Below are 19,983 nucleotides of genomic sequence, written 5' to 3'. Positions count from 1 at the left end.
TACTATACCTCAGTGGTTTTCAAAGTGGAGGCCGCAGCCCCCTTGGGGGCCGCCAGGGGGCGCCCGGGGGGCCTCAACAAGTTGGTGTGCCCATCAAAGGGGGATATATTCAGAAGTCTTTATTTTTAATGTGTTTTAAAGACATCTTCCAAAAGGGGGCCTCAGTCAAATGTTAATGCCATTTGGGGGCCTTGCCCTGGAAAAGTTTGGGAACCCCTGCTATACCTTCTACCAAATATATGGACAAAAAGATGCAGTGGTAGTGAGGAGTCCTGAAGTACACATTATGGAAACATTTACGGATAGAATAACTCACTTTTATTACTGTAAAAATCACCAAGAAGAGAGTTTAAAATGAAGCACAAAGACGTGTGATGGTGGGACAAAAACGATGATTGTTTGATGGGAGACTGGTTGATGGGAACAATGGTGGTCAGTAATTGGCTGTTGGGAACAATGGTGATCAGTAATTGGCTGTTGGGAACAATGGTGATCAGTGATTGGCTGTTGGGAACAATGGTGATTAGTGATTGGCTGTAGGGAACAATGGTGATCAGTGACTGGCATTTTAGGAACAATAGTGATCAGTGATTGGCTGGTGGGAAGAATCGTGATCAGTGATTGGCTGTTGGGAACAATGGTAATCAGTGATTGGCTGTTGGGAACAATGGTGATTAGTGATTGGCTGTAGGGAACAATGGTGATCAGTGATTGGCATTTTAGGAACAATAGTGATCAGTGATTGGCTGTTGGGAACACTGGTAATCAGAGATTGGTTGATGGGAACAATGGTGATCAGTGATTGGTTGATGTACGCAAGTACAACTCAGTCATACTGGTCTAACCAGATGCTGCAATCCTTGTACATCAAATACATCCAGAAAAGAGCTTTTAAAATATCCTCTGACCCCCCCACCTTGCACTCATCATATTTACCCCTTCCATTGACTAAACAAGCTGCTTCATAAACAGTTTCTTTCCTTCTGCTTTCAGATAATTCAGTTCATATTTATTTGATAACACGCTTCTTAGTTTCTTACTTTTTTAGCTCTTTACTTTTTTTTAGTATAAACTTCTCATCAATTTGTTGGTTCCTGTTTACTTTTGTTAACGGTTTTCTACATGACCCACAATGCCATTCATCTGCCCTCTGATAGCGGTGATAGCGGGAAATAGCTTGCTTCATTCATCTCTACCTACCAATCATTACTAATCCATCAGACCACTCATCTATAATAACAGTGACCCATAACATTGCTGTTTTTCTTCTAAATGTTGTTACAATGATGCTGTTAGATGATATATGCGACTTCGGTGCAGTATGACTCTCTTCCCATCCCGATTGTAAAACAAAATGTGATTGGTTGGAGCGAGAACGTGCTACAGTTGGTCAGTGCACTGTGGCGGTAATCCAAATGGCTTGAGTAGATGGTGGGCGAAGTCCAACTATTTGTGGATTTGTGTGCACTCTTGACGCTAGAAATGTTTCATAACCTACAAATGCACAGGACGAGACCCACAAATGAATGCAAGGCAGAGTTGTATTTGTGACATAAAAAACTATTTGTAATTTTTTTTTTTTTTTTTTTTAATATTTTCAAATCACATTTAATTTCTTTTTCTGAAACCACTAACATATATATGTGTGGATCTCCGTTAACGCATCTGTGAATTTAATTTTTGTAAATCTCACTACATTTATTTGTGGATCGTAATCTTTTTATTTGGAATTATGAAACAATTCTAACCTCCATACATTAGAATACCCAAGAAATGGCTTAATCCCCAGTTAGTGCTCTACACTCAGAAGAACCAGCGGTCGATTTGAGACGCGCCCTGGTGTGTGGAAAGACTGAATGCGCTTCTGGCACCTGCCTATGAGCTTCAACCTGACCAGCGCGCGCGCTGCCAATAGATCATCTAACAGTATTCGTGGAAGAAAAAAAGAAAAAAGTTTGACAAAAATAAATAAATAAAAAAAAATAATAAAAAAAGTCTACTTTGCTCCCACTTGTGGGGTGAAATAATAGCTAGATATACCGTTATCCTGATAACCACAACAATGTACAACAACTACTACTATTAATAATAAATAACATCATCATCATCATGTACAATAGCAGTGTTTTAGCTGAGCTGGCAGCTGAAGCCCAACAAATATATATTTATTTTAAACCTAGAAATAAAACTAAACCTGGGAAATATCACGTGTCAATCTTATGCCGTTTTAACTGGCAATTACAGCAACTCTTAATAAGTGAGCTCAATTCGAATAATTTAATGTTAAATGCTCAGATGAAGGCAGAAATAATATCCACAGTGTTGTTACTGTGTGCCGTTCACGGTTTTGCTAGCTAGCCAGCTACAGTAGTGGTGCTATGTCTATGTCTGTGGAGAGCAGACATGCATGTAGCAGACTTCATTGCCGGCTCTGTTGGAGGTAAATTCACTTTCTGGCTTTCTACACGGTCTGTATATAACATTTATCCGTCGTCTTTGTGAAATAATCTACATGAAAATGCTAGTGTGGCACTGACACTGTTGTGGTTAGCCATTCTCTGGACTGTTTCCAGAAGCTCAGTTAGCTTAGCGGTTTAGAGGTTAGATATGGCGAAGGGCATGCTGCTTAAACTCGTAAGTCTGTAGACAAATAAATTACATTCAGTACATTTCTTTCTATGAAACCTAACCCAAAAGCGTGTGGTGTTTGCGTCTGACTGCGAAGTGTTTGTATCTGTCATGTTCCTGTTTTGTGGTGTCCAGGAGCTTTTGGAGTGGCAGTGGGCTATCCTCTGGACACTGTTAAGGTAATATTCACTGCTTTTTATTTATTTATTTATTTTTTTTTTTAAAATAAGCACTGAATATGCTTATTTATAATCAACATGAGTGCTGTGCATCACTGCTGTTTGAGATTGTGTTTTATTCAGGTCAGGATACAGACCCAGAGGAAGTTCGTTGGGGTTTGGCAGTGCATTCACACCACCTGCAGGAATGAAGGGGTATGTATGAGGTGTAATAAGGTATAACTAATGTTTTATTTCTCGTAGAATGAAATCCGTCTATAAGCTTGTACTGGATATTCACAGGTGTACGGCTTCTATAAAGGTATGTCGATGCCCATCACTACAGTGTCTATCAGCTCGTCTCTGGTGTTTGGCACATACAGGAATGTGCTGCAGGTGTTGCACCACCTGCGGGGTAAAAGCGCAGATGCCCCCAATGCCAAAAAGGACATCTTTCTAGCAGGCTTCGCTGGGGGGATTGCTCAGGTACCAGCCTCAAGTGCAGTTTATTTTTCTATCAGACACACCAAGATTTCTTTATTGAGGGTTAGCACAGATCCGCAGTGTAATAAAACATGAGATAACAGTGCCTAATAGTCCTAATATGAAGCAATAAAATTGCAGATTTTATGACGTCTTTTATACCTCAGCCCTGCTGAATCCTTGAATTGGATCGGTCAGAAGGTGTTGATTAAATTTCCGACAGTAGCAGCAGCTCGGACTCGGTATTTCCCGGCTGTAATTCACGTCACAGGTTTGTAATCTAAACATGATATTGTTTCTATAGTAACAGCTCACTTACAGGGACAAAAAAAGGGATAACAATTTCAAATACCTATAAAAGTTGATATTGCAAAGCTTTCTGTATTTATGGAAGGAGTCTCCAGTGTCATTGCATTCTAACAGTCAGTAAGTTTTCCGCTACGGGAAAGTCTTCAGACGAAACACTAATTGTATTTTTATTGTAATATTAACTTCAAGAGACCGAAAAAAAGAGCTAAGGAAATGATTGTTTATAGATTTTATGATGTAAGTGACTCTTTTTTTTCCCTTGTGGACTTTCGACAACATTTAAGAACAGTTAAGAAGCAAGAAGTCTCGCACAGTAGTACATTTTTTAAAAATGTAATCGTTGGCGAATCGCTGTAAGATAATGACAACGCTTCAGGATGTGGCCTTATTGGGAAATGATCGTCACACCAACCCATCATACATTATTTTTTCATTACAAGTGTTTTATTTCTTACATATATGCATGACATAATAATGCTATCTTATGCTTATGCCTGAAAATTTTAACTGGAACAATAGTACAATGCTTCATAATAAGTCACAGAGATTCCCTTTAGTCATTTTGAGCAAGAAGACTGGCCTTAAATACTGTATAAGAATGAAATTAAAAGATTATTTTTAGCACCTGTCACATGACCTCCAGCCCTTATTCACACTCCCATCACCTGGAGCATCACAAAGGACTGGAAGGACTTTTGGATGACTGTTTCCATAAAATTTGCTTCTATTGCAAATAATCATAAATATAAGATATATGTATACTTTAAAATGTATATTACAAGTACGTTGCTATAAAATTGAAAACAATTATTTTTAAGTGGATAACCAGACAAGGGTTAAGTAACTTATTTCAGTTTTATCCATGTTAAAATCGGCATGGGCTCCATGTTAAAATATAGTTTAATAATAAATAGTTCTTTCTAAATTAGCATTAACCTCATGAGACATATTTGAGTCACATCAAATATTAAATATTCCAAGGAAATTAAATAATAATAATAATAATAATAATAATAATAATAATAATAATAAAAAAGCAAAAGTTGAAGACCTTCTAGAAATGGTCCTGTTTTGAAAAGACGAATACCAGTTTTCAGCAGCATGGAAAGGGATATTAGTTATAACTCATACAGTTTTCACATCTGAATCGGGTGTTCCAGGTTTCAGTAATGTCTCCGGCGGACATTGTGAAAGTACGTCTTCAGTGTCAGACCCAACTGTATCAGCGATCCGACCTCACATCCAGGCCTAAATACAACGGGCCTGTACACTGTCTATTAACCATCGCCCGTGAGGAAGGAGTGCTGGGCCTTTACAAGGGAGCCGGAGCCTTAGCACTAAGAGACGGTCCGTCTTTCGCCACGTACTTCCTTGTCTATAACACTGTCTGTGACCGTCTGTCTCTGGACAAGAATGCTCAGCCAGGTAAAAGATTGCTTACTGTCCACAAAATTAAACTTTTACTGTGTTGAAACATTAGAGACTCTAAAAGTATTTCTAAAGAGAAATACTTTTAAAGAGAAACAGTCTAAAGAGAGCATTTTGCTACACCAATGTAAACAAGTTTTTAATATGAGAAAACAGCATTTTGCATTGTGACAAAGAATTGAAGACAGAGATTCTAATAGGATAGTGGTTTACCTGGACAAATAATTTAGCCTACTACTTAAACTGGTGTATGCTGTCATGTAATGTCATCCTCAAGAAAGTATAGCTTTGTAAGAAGACACCTGACCAATCATGCCTACAGTATACAGGTGCATCTAAAAAAATTAGAACATCATGGAAAAGTACTTTTTTTTTTTCCTGTAATTTAATTCAAAAAGTGGAACTTTCATATATTCTAGATTGATTACACATAAAGTGAAATATTACAAGGCTTTTTTTGTTTTAAACTCGATGAGTACAGCTTACAGCTCATGGAAATAAAAAATCCAGCATCTCAAAATATTAGAATGAAGAATTTATAATACAGAAATGTCGACCTTGTGAAAAGTATGTTAATTTATGCACTCAATACTTGGTCGGTCTCCTTTTGCATGAATTACTGCATCAATGCAGCGTGGCATGGAGGCGATCAGCCTGTGGCACTGCTGAGGTGTTCTGGAAGCCCAGGTTGCTTTGATAGCGGCCTTCAGCTCGTCTGTATTGTTGGGTCTGGTGTCTCTCATAGTTTCTCTATGGGGTTCGGGTCAGGCAAGTCGGCTGTTCAATCAAGCACAGTAATACCATGTTCAGCAAACCAGTTACTAGTAGTTTTGGCACTGTGGGCAGGTGCCGAGTCCGGCTGGAAAAGGAAATCAGCATCTCCATAAAGCTTGTCAGCAGATGGCAGCATGAAGTGCTCTAAAATCTCCTGGTAGACGCTGCATCAACTTGAGAAAACACAGTGGACCAACACCAGCAGATGACATGGCAACCCAAATCATCACTGACTGTGGGAACTTCACACTGGATTTCAAGCAACTTGTATTCTGTGCCTCTCCACTCTTTCTCAAGACTCTGGGACCTTGATTTCCAAATGAAATGTAAAATTTACTTTCACTTTCCCCATGATTCCCCACTGAACCAGATTGAGAGATTAAAGGCACAGGAAACCTCTGCAGGTGTTTTGAGTTAATTAGCTGAATAGAGCTCTATTCAGGTTGACATTTCTGTATTATAAATTCTGTATTCTAATATTTCCAGATACTGGATTTGTGATTTCCATGAGCTGTAAGCCGTAATCAAGATGTGTATTGAATGTGTATTGAATCTAGAATATATGAAAAGTTCCACTTTTTGAATCAAATTGCAGAAAAAAAAACTAACTTTTCCACTATATTCAAATTTTTTGAGAAGCACCTGTATGTACTTTTTGAACATCCCATTCCAGATTTAATTCCCCCTCTTCTGTTATATCCTCCACTCTTCTGGGAAGGCTTTCCACTAGAATTTGGGTAGGATTTGTGGTCATTCAGCCACAAGAGCATTAGTTGGGTCATGCACTGATGTTAGGCGATGAGGCCTGGGGTGCAGTCAGCGATCCAATTCATCCCTAAAGTGTTCAGTGAGGTTGAGGTCAGGGCTCTGTGCAGGCCACTTGATTTCTTCCACTACCACCTTGGCAAGCCATGTCTTTATGGAGCTTGCTTTGTGCACAGAGAGGCATTGTCATGCTGGAACATGTCCTTTAGTTCCAGTGAATTACAGCATACAAAGGCATTCTATACAATTGTGTGCTTCCAACTTTGTGGCAACAGTTTGGGAAGATACGCATGGGTGTGATGGTCAAGTGTCCATAAGCCTTTTGGCCATAAAGTATACCATAAGCAACAAAAAACTATAAAATTTGCTTATACATAGTTCCATATACATTTTCCAGAGTGGAAGGTGGTGATGCTTGCTGGAGGATTTGCAGGGACGTGTGCCTGGAGTGTTGGGACCCCCATGGACGTGATAAAGTCCCGCTTACAGACTGACGGTGTGGGCAAGAGACACTACAGAGGATTTTTTCACTGCATAACAGAAAGCGTCCGAACTGAGGGAACCGCCGTTCTTTTTAAAGGCCTCATGCTGAATTGTGTACGTGCCTTTCCAGTCAACATGGCAGTATTTGCCATGTACGAGCTGATCATTCGCTTTCTACGACCAAAGTCATAGGTCATTCTACTTATCATACCGCACTTACTCGCATATCACACCATGAATACGTGGAAACTGTTGAGAGAATTCGGAAAATCATTCTCGAGTGACAAACCTGGTTTGATGGTTGACTTAATGAAAGTTTATTTATGACGTTTTAACTGGTTTGCATTGATTTGCAGTAACCACCTCTACTGAAAGCTTAATATAATTTTAATGAATATATTTATATCTGCATTGTGTTTGATCATTTCCTGGTGAAACTAACACTACTGCTTCATATTGCCGATTGTACTACATATCATAACTTAATGGAAAACTGTATTAAGAGTCATTTGAACACACTTTAAACTGTTCTCACTAAAAAGGACCATTTTAATAGCCTATCATTCTTGTTGTTTTAAGCTAATATCATCTACCATGTCTGTAGTTTGTGTAATACAGTGGTTGTGTGTTACTAACATGTAGGTCTGATGGATACCTCAGAACCTTAGGGACAGTGAAGTAACCAGAACTTTTGTTTTGGAATGTTAATAATGATAATAGTGTGTATGGGGAGCTCAGCAGAACACCATATATATATCAGACGACGAACTGGTAAATACAACCGCACTCTGTTTGGATGCTTATCAGAAGATATTCCAATAATCAGAATTAAAAAGGATGGAGTTTTTTTTGTAAAAATATTAAAGAAATATGTTTGTTTGTTTTTTTCTCCAACAAACACTTCTTGCAATTAAATCGGAACATGGACAGAAGCAGTGAAAATTCACACTTGTATATTATCCAGAATCCCACATTTCCTAGTTCCATTTCTTACGGACATTAATGTCTATTAATGCACCACACATGAGGTGTATAGAGATTACTATCATTTTCTCTTAACAAAGAAACTACTGGATATTTAATTTCCTATTTTTTTTATTTTATTTTGAAATTAATACATCAGTGTACTTGAATGTGATTAGTTTGATTTGTGTGTGATTGAGACAACTGTAATAACATATACAACTCTCATCCCAACTTCTTACTTTTACACCTTTACTGAATTAGTTTGCATATCAACTACAGAAATTAGAATAAAATTTGTCTGAGATACTTCATGCTTATGGATGGTTAAATATCGGACGAGTATGGCTGTTATTCATCTGGTTTATTTGTAAGGAATCTTGCTGGACATCACTGTGATGTCCTGGTGTGTTGTGGATATTGCGGGACTGTATAACGATCTAGACCGTAATTCATATAGTGAGAGCTACCACTTCATCTTCCTCCTTCAGTTCCATTTCTTTCCTTATACTAGAAATCGAAGTCTAGCTTCCGTGGAGTCATAAACTGCTTGACCATGTCATCTGTAACTTGTTTGCGTCTCTCTTGGTGAGATGCGATCATTGGTTGAAGGGTTTCGATTAGACATTTCTTAAGATCGCCAGTCAGGAGTGCTCCACTGGTATAGTCCTGCAAAAAAAACAACAACAATGAATTGGCTTCCTTGGGAAAAAAAAAGTTTTATAACATTTGTTTTGTGCTTGAAAGAAAATGTCATATATTGGTTCTGCAGTCTTTATATACCTGTCGGATTTTCTCCAGCTGTTCGTCATCTTCGAGGAAGAAAGTCAAGTACATGAATGACACGTCCACATCTGGGTTTCCTCCATATTTCCTGTGCTCCTCTACAGTGTCTTTCCCCCCGGAGAATGCATGCTTGTTGACCTGTGTGATCCAGATTCAAGTTATTCTTTAGGATCTTAAGAGGTATGGTTTGCATTTTTTTTTTTGTTTAAGATTTTTCCATTGTTTTTGTTCTGACCTGAACAGGATGTCGTGCCAAGTTCTCTTATTTGAATGTTTTTAATTCAATTCAATTTTATTTGTAAAGCGCTTTTAACAATGGAAATTGTCTCAAAGCAGCTTTACAGAAACATATAAACACAGGATACAGATTTTAAGTGTGTGAATTTATCTCTATTGAGCGAGCCGGTGGCGAAGAAAGACTCATTAAGATAAGAGGAAGAAACCGTTAGAGGAACCAGACTCAGAAGGGAACCACTCCTCATCTGGGTAACAACGGATAGTGTGAAAGTAAAGGAAAGTTCTTTATGGTTTTAACATGAAGTCTGTTTTTAACCCCAATAGTTAAAAAAAAAAAAAAAAAAAAAAAAAAGAAACAATCAAACAAAACACAGTGCTTAGCTGTTTGTGTGTGTGTGTCTCTGCGGAAAAGCTTGTACGGTACCTTCGTTTTGATCTGTTTGGGTGTGTCAGTCAGGAAGATGGAGGAGTTCGGGTCACTAGCGCTCATCTTGGTCTGAGCTCCTTGCAATGCAGGGAAAAAAGTGGAGTGCAGAAGAGCAGGCTTGGGGTAGCCTACTCGAGGAGCAACGTCTCGTGTCATGCGGAAATATGGGTCCTGAATTGACAAGTGTATATACATATTTTTTTAAAAAAATACTATTAATAAATCATGTCTGTTTAAAATTAATATGAAAATAATGCACAACACCAATTCCGAAAAAGTTGTGTCAGTATGGAAAATGCTAATAAAAACAAAGGAGTGAATGTAAATGTACATTGACTTGTATTTAAAACAAACAAAAAAAATGTATAAAGACAAGGTATTTGATGTTTTACCTAATCAACTGCATAATTTTTTTTTAAGGTAAACATTTTATTTTGAAATTGATGCATGCAACATGTTCCAAAAAAGTTGGGACAGGGGTAATTTAGGACTAATAGTAATGTTAAGGCTTTAATATGCAAAGCAGAAGCCGTACATCAGCACTGTCCAGAAGCGCCACAGACTTCTCTGGGCAGATAGACAGTAGCATAGTGGAATCGTGTTTTGTGGTCCGACGAGTCAACATTTCAAATAGTCGTGCTTTCCGGGCCAAAGAGGAAAAGGACCATCCAAACTATCAGCATCAGGTCCAAAAGCCAGTGTGTATCATTGTATGGGGGTGTGTCACTGCCCATGGCATGGGTAACTTTCACATCTGTGAGAGCAGCATTAATGCAGAAAGATATGTACACATTTTGGAGCTACATATGCTTCCATGCAGAGCAGGACAACATCAAACCACAGCAGAGAGTGCGGGTGCTAGCATGGCCTGCCTGCAGTCCTGACGTGTCTCTGATTGAGAATGCATGGTGCATTATGAAGCGCAAAACAAGGCAACAAAGGTCCTGCACAGTTGTGCAGCTGAAGAAATGCATAATGGATGAATGGGGGTAAAATTCTGCTTGCTAAACTTAACCAACTGGTGTCGCTCTGTCCAAACGCTTAATAAGTGTTATTAAAAGAAAAGGTGATGTTACACAGCGGTAAACCGTCGACTGTCCCAACTTTTGTGGAGTGTGTTCCAGTCATCAGATTTGAAATGAGTGTATATTTTCAAAAATAAATTAAATCCACAAAATCAAATAATATGTTTTCAATATGGTACAGGGTGGATGGAATTTTCAAATGACACTGTTTTTTTTGCATTTTCCATACCGTCCCAACTTTTTTCGGAATTGGGGTTGTATATTTGAGACACAGTTTACACAACCTTAACCTTAACTTTATTCTATTTGTAGCGAAAGGCAAAATGTGTGGTGTTTAAGTGTTTTCATATTTTGATAGTATATTTTTATTTTCATTATGATATTGCTCACACACCACTGTAACATCCCTGGGCCGTTCTCTGTAGAATCATGCTGACTGGCTAGCCAACACATATATGCTATATGTGCTACATTTTGAGTCTTAATTTATGCAAATGCTGCATTTCAGTCAAATGGTAACCTTTGAACCTAAACCTTAGAAAATCTTGTGCTCAGCTTTTCTATTAAGCCAGCATTCTGGCAAATAAATAAATAAACAAAATAACTACAAGCTCACTTACCTGGTCAATAGCACAGGGGATGAGACACTGCAAATCTGTCCTGCTGTTGAAGATTTGCGGGAAAGAGCTGCTGAAGGAAGGAGCTGCCTGTATTGCAGGAAAACTAATCTTTCCTTGAGATAAATAGTACACAGAGGCAGAAATTTGTTGAGAACAAACCATTTTACACCCAGATTCTTGGCTTGACAATCTAAATTCATTTCGGACACAGTAGTATTAGTTTTAGGGTGACTCACCAATGCAGTCACTGTCTGTGAATCCAAATATGCCTTTAACTTGGTTAAAAGTTACATGCTTCTGTATTTTCACCACATTTCTATAGAATGATGAACTCATGCTGCAGGGATAAAGACACATCACGAGCATATATGAATCACGTATAGTCAAGATCTCAAAGCGGTACTCCTGAACCTCCAATTTCTATGCCTCCAATTCTGACAGCAGTAACACAGCCATCTTTAATAATTCCTCAGTTTCATTAACTTGAATGAATTCAAATGTTTTGCGCCTTTCCTTTATGCACTAATAGGCCAAATCAACAAAACTATTTCCAATGATCATTTTACAGAGCTAATTGGGTTGGTTCTTTTTTTTTAATTGTAACACCCGAGCAGCATTCATAAGGAAAAAATGTTTGGTGAAAAGATTCACATTCTCATCCTTGTACACTGCGCTGTTATTTACCCCATATAGTCTAGATCTGAGAAAATGAAGGTCTTGTTGACATCAAATCCACAGGCGATGATGTCTTTGGCATTCTCCACAGCAAAGCGGTAGCACTGCTCCTGCGTCAGATCCTTCCACAGATACTTCTCATCATCGGTCATCTGGATGACCAAAGGCACGTTAAACACATCCTGAAGCCACCTATGGGACGTGTGAATATTAAAACCTTTTAGTCTGGCAGCTGGCTTTGGAATACTAAGCAATGTATGAATTTAAAGTCCTCTGTGACTGAAGCAGTGGCTCGGATACTTTCTCCTCTAATTACTGCAAACAAGTGAATTCCAGTGACTGCTGTGTCAAACTAAACGAGTTTGTAGATAGTTGACAAAGAATGGTGTCCTGGCTATTATTTTATGGTGCTTGAAAAACATGGCATTCAGCACACCGTTGAGATGGTTCTCACATTAACACCGCCTGCCCAGGACCAATGACCTTGTTATAGATGCAGTATACAGTCCCCGCCGAAACTATTGGAACAGCAAGGCCAATTCTTTTTTTTTCCTGCTACACACTGAAGACATTCGGGTTTGAGCTCAAAAGATGAATATGAAACAACAGATCAGAATTTCAGCTTTCATTTCCTGATATTTACATCTATATGTGTTAAGCGCCTTAAGTGGCAGACTAACCTTTTTTTTTTTGGGGTGTGTGCATAAGTATTGGAACACAGTCTTAAAGTAACTAGTACTTGCAGTAACTGCCTCATTCTTGCGACTCATTGGCATCACCAAATTGTTGGTTTCTTATTTTGTTATGCTTTTCCAGGCTTGTACCACAGGTTCTTTCAGCTGTTGTTTGTTTTGGGTGGGTTCTCCCTTTAGTCTCTTCTTCAGTAGGTGAAATGCATGTTTGATTGGGTTAAGGTCTGGTGATTGACTTGGCCAGTCTAAAACCTTCCACTTTTCTCCCTTGATGATGTCCTTTGTTGAGTTGGTAGTGTGTTTTGAGTCTGCAGTGTGTTTTGAGTCATTGTCTTGCTGCATGATGAAGTTCCTCCCAATTAGATTGGATGCATTTCTCTGTAAACTGGCAGACAAAATATTTCTATAGACTTCTGAATTAATTCTGCTGCTACCATCATGAGTTACATCATCAATAAAGATTAATGAGCCCTGTTCCAGAATCAGCCATGCAAGCCCAAGCCATGACACTACCGCCGCCATGTTTCACAGATGATTCGGCCTTTCCATCACTTTGGTAGAGGTTTATATTGGTCCCAGACCTTTTGTGGCTCATCTCTGTATTTCTTTGCAAATTTCAATCTGGTCTTCTGATTCGTACTGCTGATGAGTGGTTAGCATCTTGTGGTATGGCCTCTCTATTTCTGCTCTGAAGTCTTGTTTGAATGGTGGATTGTGATACCTTCACCCCTGCCCTTTGGAGATGTTGGTAATGTCACTGACCCGTTTTTGGGTTTGTCTTCACAGCTTTCACAATGTTTGTCATTAACTGCTGCTGTTTTCCTTGGCCGACCCATTTGGTGTCTGTTTTATTGGCTATGCCCAATTCTTGTGCAATGGCTCTGATAAATCATCCCTCTTTTCTAAGCTTCAAAATGGCTCACTTTTCTCCCATAGACAACTCCATTGTCTTCATGTTGGTTTGTCCTTTTTTAAACAACAAATGCAGTCTTCACAGGAGAAACCAAGGGCTCAAACTGAAAGTAGACATTCAGAAATATTAACTGTTTAAACAATTAGTCTGGGCAAACCTGGGCAAGAAGAAACACTGGTCAGTCACGTGTTCCAATAATTCTGATCACTTGATAAATGGGTGGGTTCAAACAAAAGGTGCCATGTTCTTCGCTGCTTAACACATCTAGATGTAAATATGAGGAAATTAAAACTGAAACTCTGATTTACCATCTCATATATATATATATATTTTAATCTAAAACCCAAATGTCTTCAGCGTATAGCAAAAAGAAAATAATTGGCCTTGCCGTTCCAATACTTTTAGAGGGGACTGTATATGGCCAAAAGTATGTGGACACCCGACCGTCACATCCATATGTGGGCCTTCATCAAAAATGGACCAGCTATAGGGGATGGAGATGAGCAGGTCCACCACCAGTGCCAAAGGAGTAGATTATGACAAGCTCATAGGTGGGTGTTCATATGCAGCATACTGTTGCTACAAAGTTGGAAGCACACAATTGTATCGGATGTCTTTGTATGCTGTAGGATTACAATGTACCTTGACTTGAACTAAGAGGCCCAATCGTATTGCAGCACGACAGTGCCCCTATACACAAGATTAGGTCCATGAAGACAGTTTGCCATGGGTGGAGTGGAAGATTTTGAGTGGCCTGGACAGATCCCTGACCTCAACACCTTTGGGATGAATTTGAAATGCCTACTTGACCCCAGGTCTCCTCGCCCAACCTCACTAATGCTCTTGTGGCTGAATGGGAAAATCCCCACAGCCACATTACAAAAAATTAACTGAGAAGCCTTCCCAGAAGAGTGGAGGTTATTATAACGGCAAAGCGAGGACTAAATCTGGAATTAGATGTTCAAAAAGCACAAATATGGTCAGGTGTCCAAAAGCCTTTGGCCATATAGTGCACAATACAGTACAATACGGTGAAATTCATTCATTGGCATAATCTAGCTTTTTAGGAAGCTGGGGAAAACATCATGGTACTTCATCCCAATACAAAAATAAATACGGAAAACTGATTCACAATATTCATGACTATTTAGTATGAACGCTGGTTATGACACGGGTTTATCTAATGAAGGATGCACCATTCTCAATGTGCTAATGCTTTTTTAACAACTCTGAATGAGCTAACTCTGCTAGACATGGATAAAACTCAGTTTATAATATTACTGTAGCATCAGCATGGACATCCTTTGCCTTGAAGTAGTTAGTTAACCATCCAAATATATCTAAGCCTGAGCAACTAATATCTGATGAAGAAAAAACTGCTTTAAACAATTAAAGTCTTTACAGTTATTTGTCAGTCTGAGGTGCATTCAGAATTCTTGATTATGAACATACTCACTTAGTGAAGATGAAAGGAATAAGGTGGCCCACATGCATCGCTTCTGAGGAAGGCCCTCTGCCTGTGTACAGAAAGAACGACTTCTTGTTCTCGTAGGCGTCCAGGACCTGATGCATATCTCTTCAAAAATAAATAAGTAAATAAATAAACATAATATAAAAACATTGCAACACTGTATAGGGTATTAATATTAATGACATTCATTTTTTTTTTTGACCAGGGCCAACCTGTGAGAGAAGAAGACTCCTCGGCGGAGGAAGCGGTGAGGTGTTTGCTCTATGATTCTGCCAATTCTGTCGATCAGTTCCTGATCAATCTTACTGCTTCCGAACCTCACTGTGAACATAAAATACCCTGTTTTAAGCGTTCCTAAGATATGATCAGTCAGCTCTTAAAACTCAATGCTGTGCTGCGTAAGGAATAAAACAGGACGGGGGCACGCTGTTGTTACATATAAAAATAATCAATGATCGGGTTTGCGTGATGCAGGACACCGCTGTGTTATTCCTTTTATAATACAGCGATCTGACTAGAATCTTTCATTTATAATTGTGCGATGTATCGATTTTTTTATCCGTTGTTTGTTAAATAACAACACAGCAATACATATTCATGTTAATGAGCTTTTACTATAGAAACAATAACGTATCAAAGTTCAGTTTAACTGAACGTATTAGAACATGCTCATTAATGTAGCTGCTGGTATACAAAAAATAATAATAATAAAAAAGTTCAAAACACCTTCTGACCAATCGGATTCAAGACTTCGAGAGTACTGTGGTTTAAAAGAATTTGACGAACGCATAGGTCTGTTTAAATCAAACCAAAGCCTTCTCAGCAAGTGTACTTTTCATGGACTTACACAGAATCGTCTACGGTTTGTAAATGCAGCAGTATGAACACCGACCTATGAGCTTGTCGTAATCCACTCCTTTGGCACTGGTGGTGGACACGTTCCAGGGGTCCACCTGGTCATCTCCATCCTCTGTAGCTGGTCCATTACTGCATGATGATATGTCGTCAGTGGGGGGACAACCGGCCTTGTATTCTTGCCCTGTGATTGTTTTGTAATGAACCTTCAGCTTGAGCAGCAGCTGTACAGCAGCATCGATCTCAGCCTGAACAAACACATTATATTCTGTAATTACGAATACGAGCCTCAGCTGACTGAATAATTAATCATCAATAATAATTTAAAAAATTAAAACGGGATAGACGGAACAATAGAACTGAGAAGGTTTCTGTGCAAATTTATTATTATTTTAAACATTACCAGACACTCATGAAAATGCAGTTGTTATTACTTACTTTAGCAGCCTTCTCTGACTTTAGGACTCGGACTTGGTCTCCTTGGAGGTTCAGTTTCTCATAAAGTTGCATGGGCGTCAGATCACAAGCAACGTCTCCCTGACAGTCTGCCATATTTTACCCTTTTATTGAAAGAAAGGAAAAAAAAACATGTCTTTCAGTTTAACGTTAACCTGCTACGATGAATCATAACTTAAGCGCGAGTGTGTGGTACATGATAGCGGTCCTGCGTAACTGGAATATTTTGTCAGCCATGATCATAAGGACTTATACATAAAGAAAACCCATAATTTCAGCTCATTTAATACAATCAGAAATAAACAGACTTTTTAAAAAATATTTGCATTTGTATGATTCTCATCTCTAATAAAACGGCAGAACCAAAACCAGTGATGTAATTCCAATTAGTAACATAAAGGGATTAAATAACAGCTTTTTCTGAGTACTGTGGATCGGTGCCTGATCGGTACCCCCCACCCATGTGTGAATGATTGTGTGGATGTGTGTGTGTGTGTACTCGTTGCCCTGTTAGTGTTCCTGGGGGGTTTCGGCTAAGGATCCACCTCAGTGATCCGCTGACAGATGAACGGTTAGACTCAACAATCACGCGTTCTCATGTAAAAGTACAGCATATGTAATAAATACACAAAGTGCTTTCGCAATTAGACTCTTGATACAATCGTACTGATGCACTAAGATATTTGAAATCATTATTCTATCATCTATGAAATATTTCTAACCATGTCTTGTCAGGAAACACGTTAATATTTAGCGGCGCCGGAATGTTTCTGCTCTCGTTGTTAGGGATGGGGCGATGTCTTACCGTTTGCGATATACCAGTAGAAATTCTCCCCACAATAAGAATGAGTCTTCCCGCGATAATAACGGTAAAGCCTAGTTGATAACGTATTTCTGTGCGTGACCTGTTCGCAGCTCGCGTGCAGAGTGAAAACGAGTACAGGGGAAGGCAGATGTGAAGCTGAGGAGGAGTTCATCGGTAAAGCAGGAGCCACCTCTACAATGTGGAACTGGTTCAGTTACAGAAAAACGGTTTTACTTTTAGATCATTGTTTGTGTTTCCGAGGCTCTCCAGACTGCACGCAACTGTCACTACGAGACAAAGACAGTGGTGAATGGTACTATATTTAGATCGTCACTGAGATCGTTAACACAATAAATACCAGAAAATATTGTGATATACTTTTAAGTCCATATCGCCCATCCCTACTCATTGTAAACGACAAGATTTATTATGCTGGTAAACGATTCGTTCGAGGCAGGCTATTTGCTATAGTGTATTTGATCTCATTGTGATTTGATTTCATTCAGAAATGTGTTTAAGTTATAACGTGTACCGTGTCTAACTTTTTTCTTTCAGCACACAACAGAAATATAATTTCTTGTAATTGATTGTCCACAAACTTGTGCCTCTGTATTATACTGTACGTTCAGCGTTGATAAATGCTTGTGGTTGGACGTTATTACGCAGATGTTATGCTTATAAATGTACGACAGTTATGTGTCTGAGCATGACAATTAATTGTCGCCATTTCATAATTGTAACAATAACAACCTAACAAAAAACAACCTAACAAAAAACAAACAAAAACAATGCGTGTCTTCCAATGTGTGCTTTATGTTGGAATGGAAATCAAGGACAGAAAAAAAATGCTCAGAAATAGTATTGATAAAGTTTACAGTATAAAAAGTCTGTACGTTCATCTTGTGTTATGAGAATTTAGCAGATGTATGGGGGCCCTGCCAAAACATTTTTTGTTTTACCACCATTGGTCTAGAAATTGAAAAGATCACACTGCATGTCTAAAAGACGTGTTCATTCATTTCTTTTTTAAGAAATCAACATTATTATTATTATTATTATTATTATTTTTTTTTTTTTAAAGAAATCAACATTATTATTTTGAATTGTTATTTAGAACAGTTTCTCAATCCTGGTCCTCCTGGAATACCCCTGTCCTGTATATTTCAGTTTTTCTCTCACCTATCTAAGCTCAGGCTTCTTAAATCCTGATTAGTTATAGTGACTAACTGAGTTAGAAACAGGGAAATGATTCAAATCTGTCAGACAGGGGAACCCCGGCACCTCACAATTGACAGGCGAGTGTGCTCATCTCATTTTCTCATCCAGGACTTTACAGTAGAGTTCTTTAAATAAAACCCGCTGCATTAAATCAACACAGCAGCGTTAACACGATGCAAGTCCTACACATTAGTCCAACAGGCTTCCCTGGTTCGCCATCACATTAATTCAGCATGAAACCAGCATATGGTCACCTACCTTAACTAACTGCTGGACAATTATGTACATTATGGTATTGTGGCTGACTCTGAGACACTAACAGTGTAAAAAAAAAAAAGTTTATGAATGTTAATTTTAATAAAAGAAGTTAGAAAGGAGTAAGGTACCGTTTCGTGTTCGTGGAGCCGGCTCTTCCTTCAATACATTCCACTTGCATCAGATTTCCCCAACGTCAGTGTGACAGCAAAAAAAAACTCCCGGGTGCAACACAGAAAACAGACAAAGTTCCGGATACTGCGTCAAATCCAAAGATTTGAGATTACGATCGAGTTAAATTGATCTATTCCACACACAAATGTTCTTGATTTTTTTTTTTACTAAACGAAAAACGTGAAGCGATATTTTGTGAAATCAATATCCACTAAGTATACAATACATTATTATAATTGATAGTCTGAATGATTGGACCTGCTTCAATGAACTAACTTCATATGCTACGATTTGAACATTCATCATGAACAACTGCTAGTTTAGTTTGTGATGGTTATGTTGCAGCAGAAATCTCTTTTGTGAAAAAAAAATCGAACCTTTGGAGTCGACTCTTGATTCCCGATGACCGGGACCAGAGAATCGACTCCTTTTTGGATCAACTCCCAGCCCTATTCTTTAGTAACACTGCACCAGTGAAAATGTCACCAGTGATTGAAGTAAAAGATTTCGTTACATTACACGGGTAGACAGTAGTCATATACATACATACATACATATATATGTATGTACGTACACACACACACACACACACACACACACATAATGTCTTATACCCAAGGGCAATAAAGTAAACGAGTAAAAAGGCTGAGAAGTGTGACGGGAAGTTGCCATAGTAACTCGTTGGCGTCCCCTGAGAGAGTGAGAGTGTGCATGCTTGATCAGGCCAAAACAACGCAGTGTAGCATAACAATTCCCCTTCACTGGAGCTAAAGCGCCCAAATGTGTTCTAGCATGACAATGCCCCTGTGCACAAAGCGAGCTCCATGAAGACATGGTTTGCCAAGGTTGGAGTCGAAGAACTTGAGTGTCCTGCACAGAGCCCTGACCTGAACCCCACTGAACACCTTTGGGATGAACTGGAACGCCAACTTCAGTGGGTCAGTGAACTCATGAACTCAACTCACTAATGCTCTTGTGGCTGAATGGGCAAATCTCAACAGCCATGCTCCAAAATCTAGTGGAAAGCCTTCCCAGAAGAGTGGAGGTTATTATAACACCAAGGGGGAAACAAGTCCATATTAATGCCCATGGTTTTGGAAAGGGATCTTCAACAATTGTGATGGTCAGGTGTCTGCATACTTATGCATATTGTGTACATCTCTAATGAGCAAGCAAGAGATGACAGTGGCAAGGAAAAATTTCCTAAGATCACATAAATAAGGCAGAAACCTGGAGAGGAACCAGATTCAAAAGGGAACCTGTCATCTTCTGCATGATACCGTCATTACTCTTACAGTATAACTGTGTACTATAAAGTTAAACAGTACTAATGTTCAACATGAGCGACAGAGCATTCAGTTTGATTTTTGTTAACTGCCTTCT

General features: G+C 38.8%; 2 protein-coding genes across 4 annotated transcripts; one reads left to right on the top strand and one right to left on the bottom strand.

Annotated features, from left to right (window-relative positions):
* The first annotated feature begins 1,819 nt into the window (after positions 1–1,819).
* Positions 1,820–7,803, top strand: slc25a47b (solute carrier family 25 member 47b). 3 transcript variants are annotated; one of them, XM_017475976.3, is made up of 6 exons: positions 1,820–2,440; positions 2,764–2,807; positions 2,931–3,002; positions 3,090–3,272; positions 4,739–5,003; positions 6,943–7,803. In XM_017475976.3, exons 1-6 carry the CDS (start codon positions 2,404–2,406, stop codon positions 7,218–7,220), a joined length of 879 nt encoding a protein of 292 aa, XP_017331465.1. In that variant the 5' UTR covers positions 1,820–2,403; the 3' UTR covers positions 7,221–7,803. The 3 variants fall into 3 exon arrangements, with proteins under 3 accessions (XP_017331465.1, XP_047013482.1, XP_053538895.1); XM_047157526.2 differs by lacking the exon at positions 1,820–2,440 and adding an exon at positions 2,470–2,634; XM_053682920.1 differs by lacking the exons at positions 1,820–2,440; positions 2,764–2,807; positions 2,931–3,002; positions 3,090–3,272 and adding an exon at positions 3,362–3,540.
* Positions 7,804–8,338: 535 nt separating this feature from the next.
* Positions 8,339–18,707, bottom strand: wars1 (tryptophanyl-tRNA synthetase 1). The gene is made up of 11 exons (XM_017475971.3): positions 18,558–18,707; positions 16,131–16,252; positions 15,730–15,940; positions 15,050–15,158; positions 14,823–14,942; positions 11,771–11,953; positions 11,323–11,423; positions 11,087–11,199; positions 9,439–9,612; positions 8,775–8,915; positions 8,339–8,660 (listed from the first exon to the last, which is right to left on the bottom strand). Exons 2-11 carry the CDS (start codon positions 16,242–16,244, stop codon positions 8,502–8,504), a joined length of 1,425 nt encoding a protein of 474 aa, XP_017331460.2. The 5' UTR covers positions 16,245–16,252; positions 18,558–18,707; the 3' UTR covers positions 8,339–8,501.
* Positions 18,708–19,983: the final 1,276 nt, after the last annotated feature.

This window comes from Ictalurus punctatus, chromosome 9 (assembly GCF_001660625.3).
Source record: "Ictalurus punctatus breed USDA103 chromosome 9, Coco_2.0, whole genome shotgun sequence".
In the NCBI taxonomy this organism is placed as follows: Eukaryota; Metazoa; Chordata; class Actinopteri; order Siluriformes; family Ictaluridae; genus Ictalurus; species Ictalurus punctatus.
The sequence above is the reverse complement of the archived record's forward strand: the minus strand, read 5'-3'. Positions and strand labels throughout refer to the sequence as shown.

Excerpts from the sequence above, each read along its gene's own strand:
- slc25a47b (XM_017475976.3), top strand. The coding sequence starts at position 2,404 with ATGCATGTAGCAGACTTCATTGCCGGCTCTGTTGGAG. Across the intron at positions 2,808-2,930 it reads ATCCTCTGGACACTGTTAAG|GTCAGGATACAGACCCAGAG; the intron begins GTAATATTCACT and ends TGTTTTATTCAG. Across the intron at positions 3,273-4,738 it reads TCGCTGGGGGGATTGCTCAG|GTTTCAGTAATGTCTCCGGC; the intron begins GTACCAGCCTCA and ends CGGGTGTTCCAG.
- wars1 (XM_017475971.3), bottom strand. The coding sequence starts at position 16,244 with ATGGCAGACTGTCAGGGAGACGTTGCTTGTGATCTGACGCCCATGCAA. Across the intron at positions 11,424-11,770 it reads TCAGATCTAGACTATATGGG|CATGAGTTCATCATTCTATA; the intron begins GTAAATAACAGC and ends TTATCCCTGCAG. Across the intron at positions 8,661-8,774 it reads AGCTGGAGAAAATCCGACAG|GACTATACCAGTGGAGCACT; the intron begins GTATATAAAGAC and ends TTTTTTTTGCAG.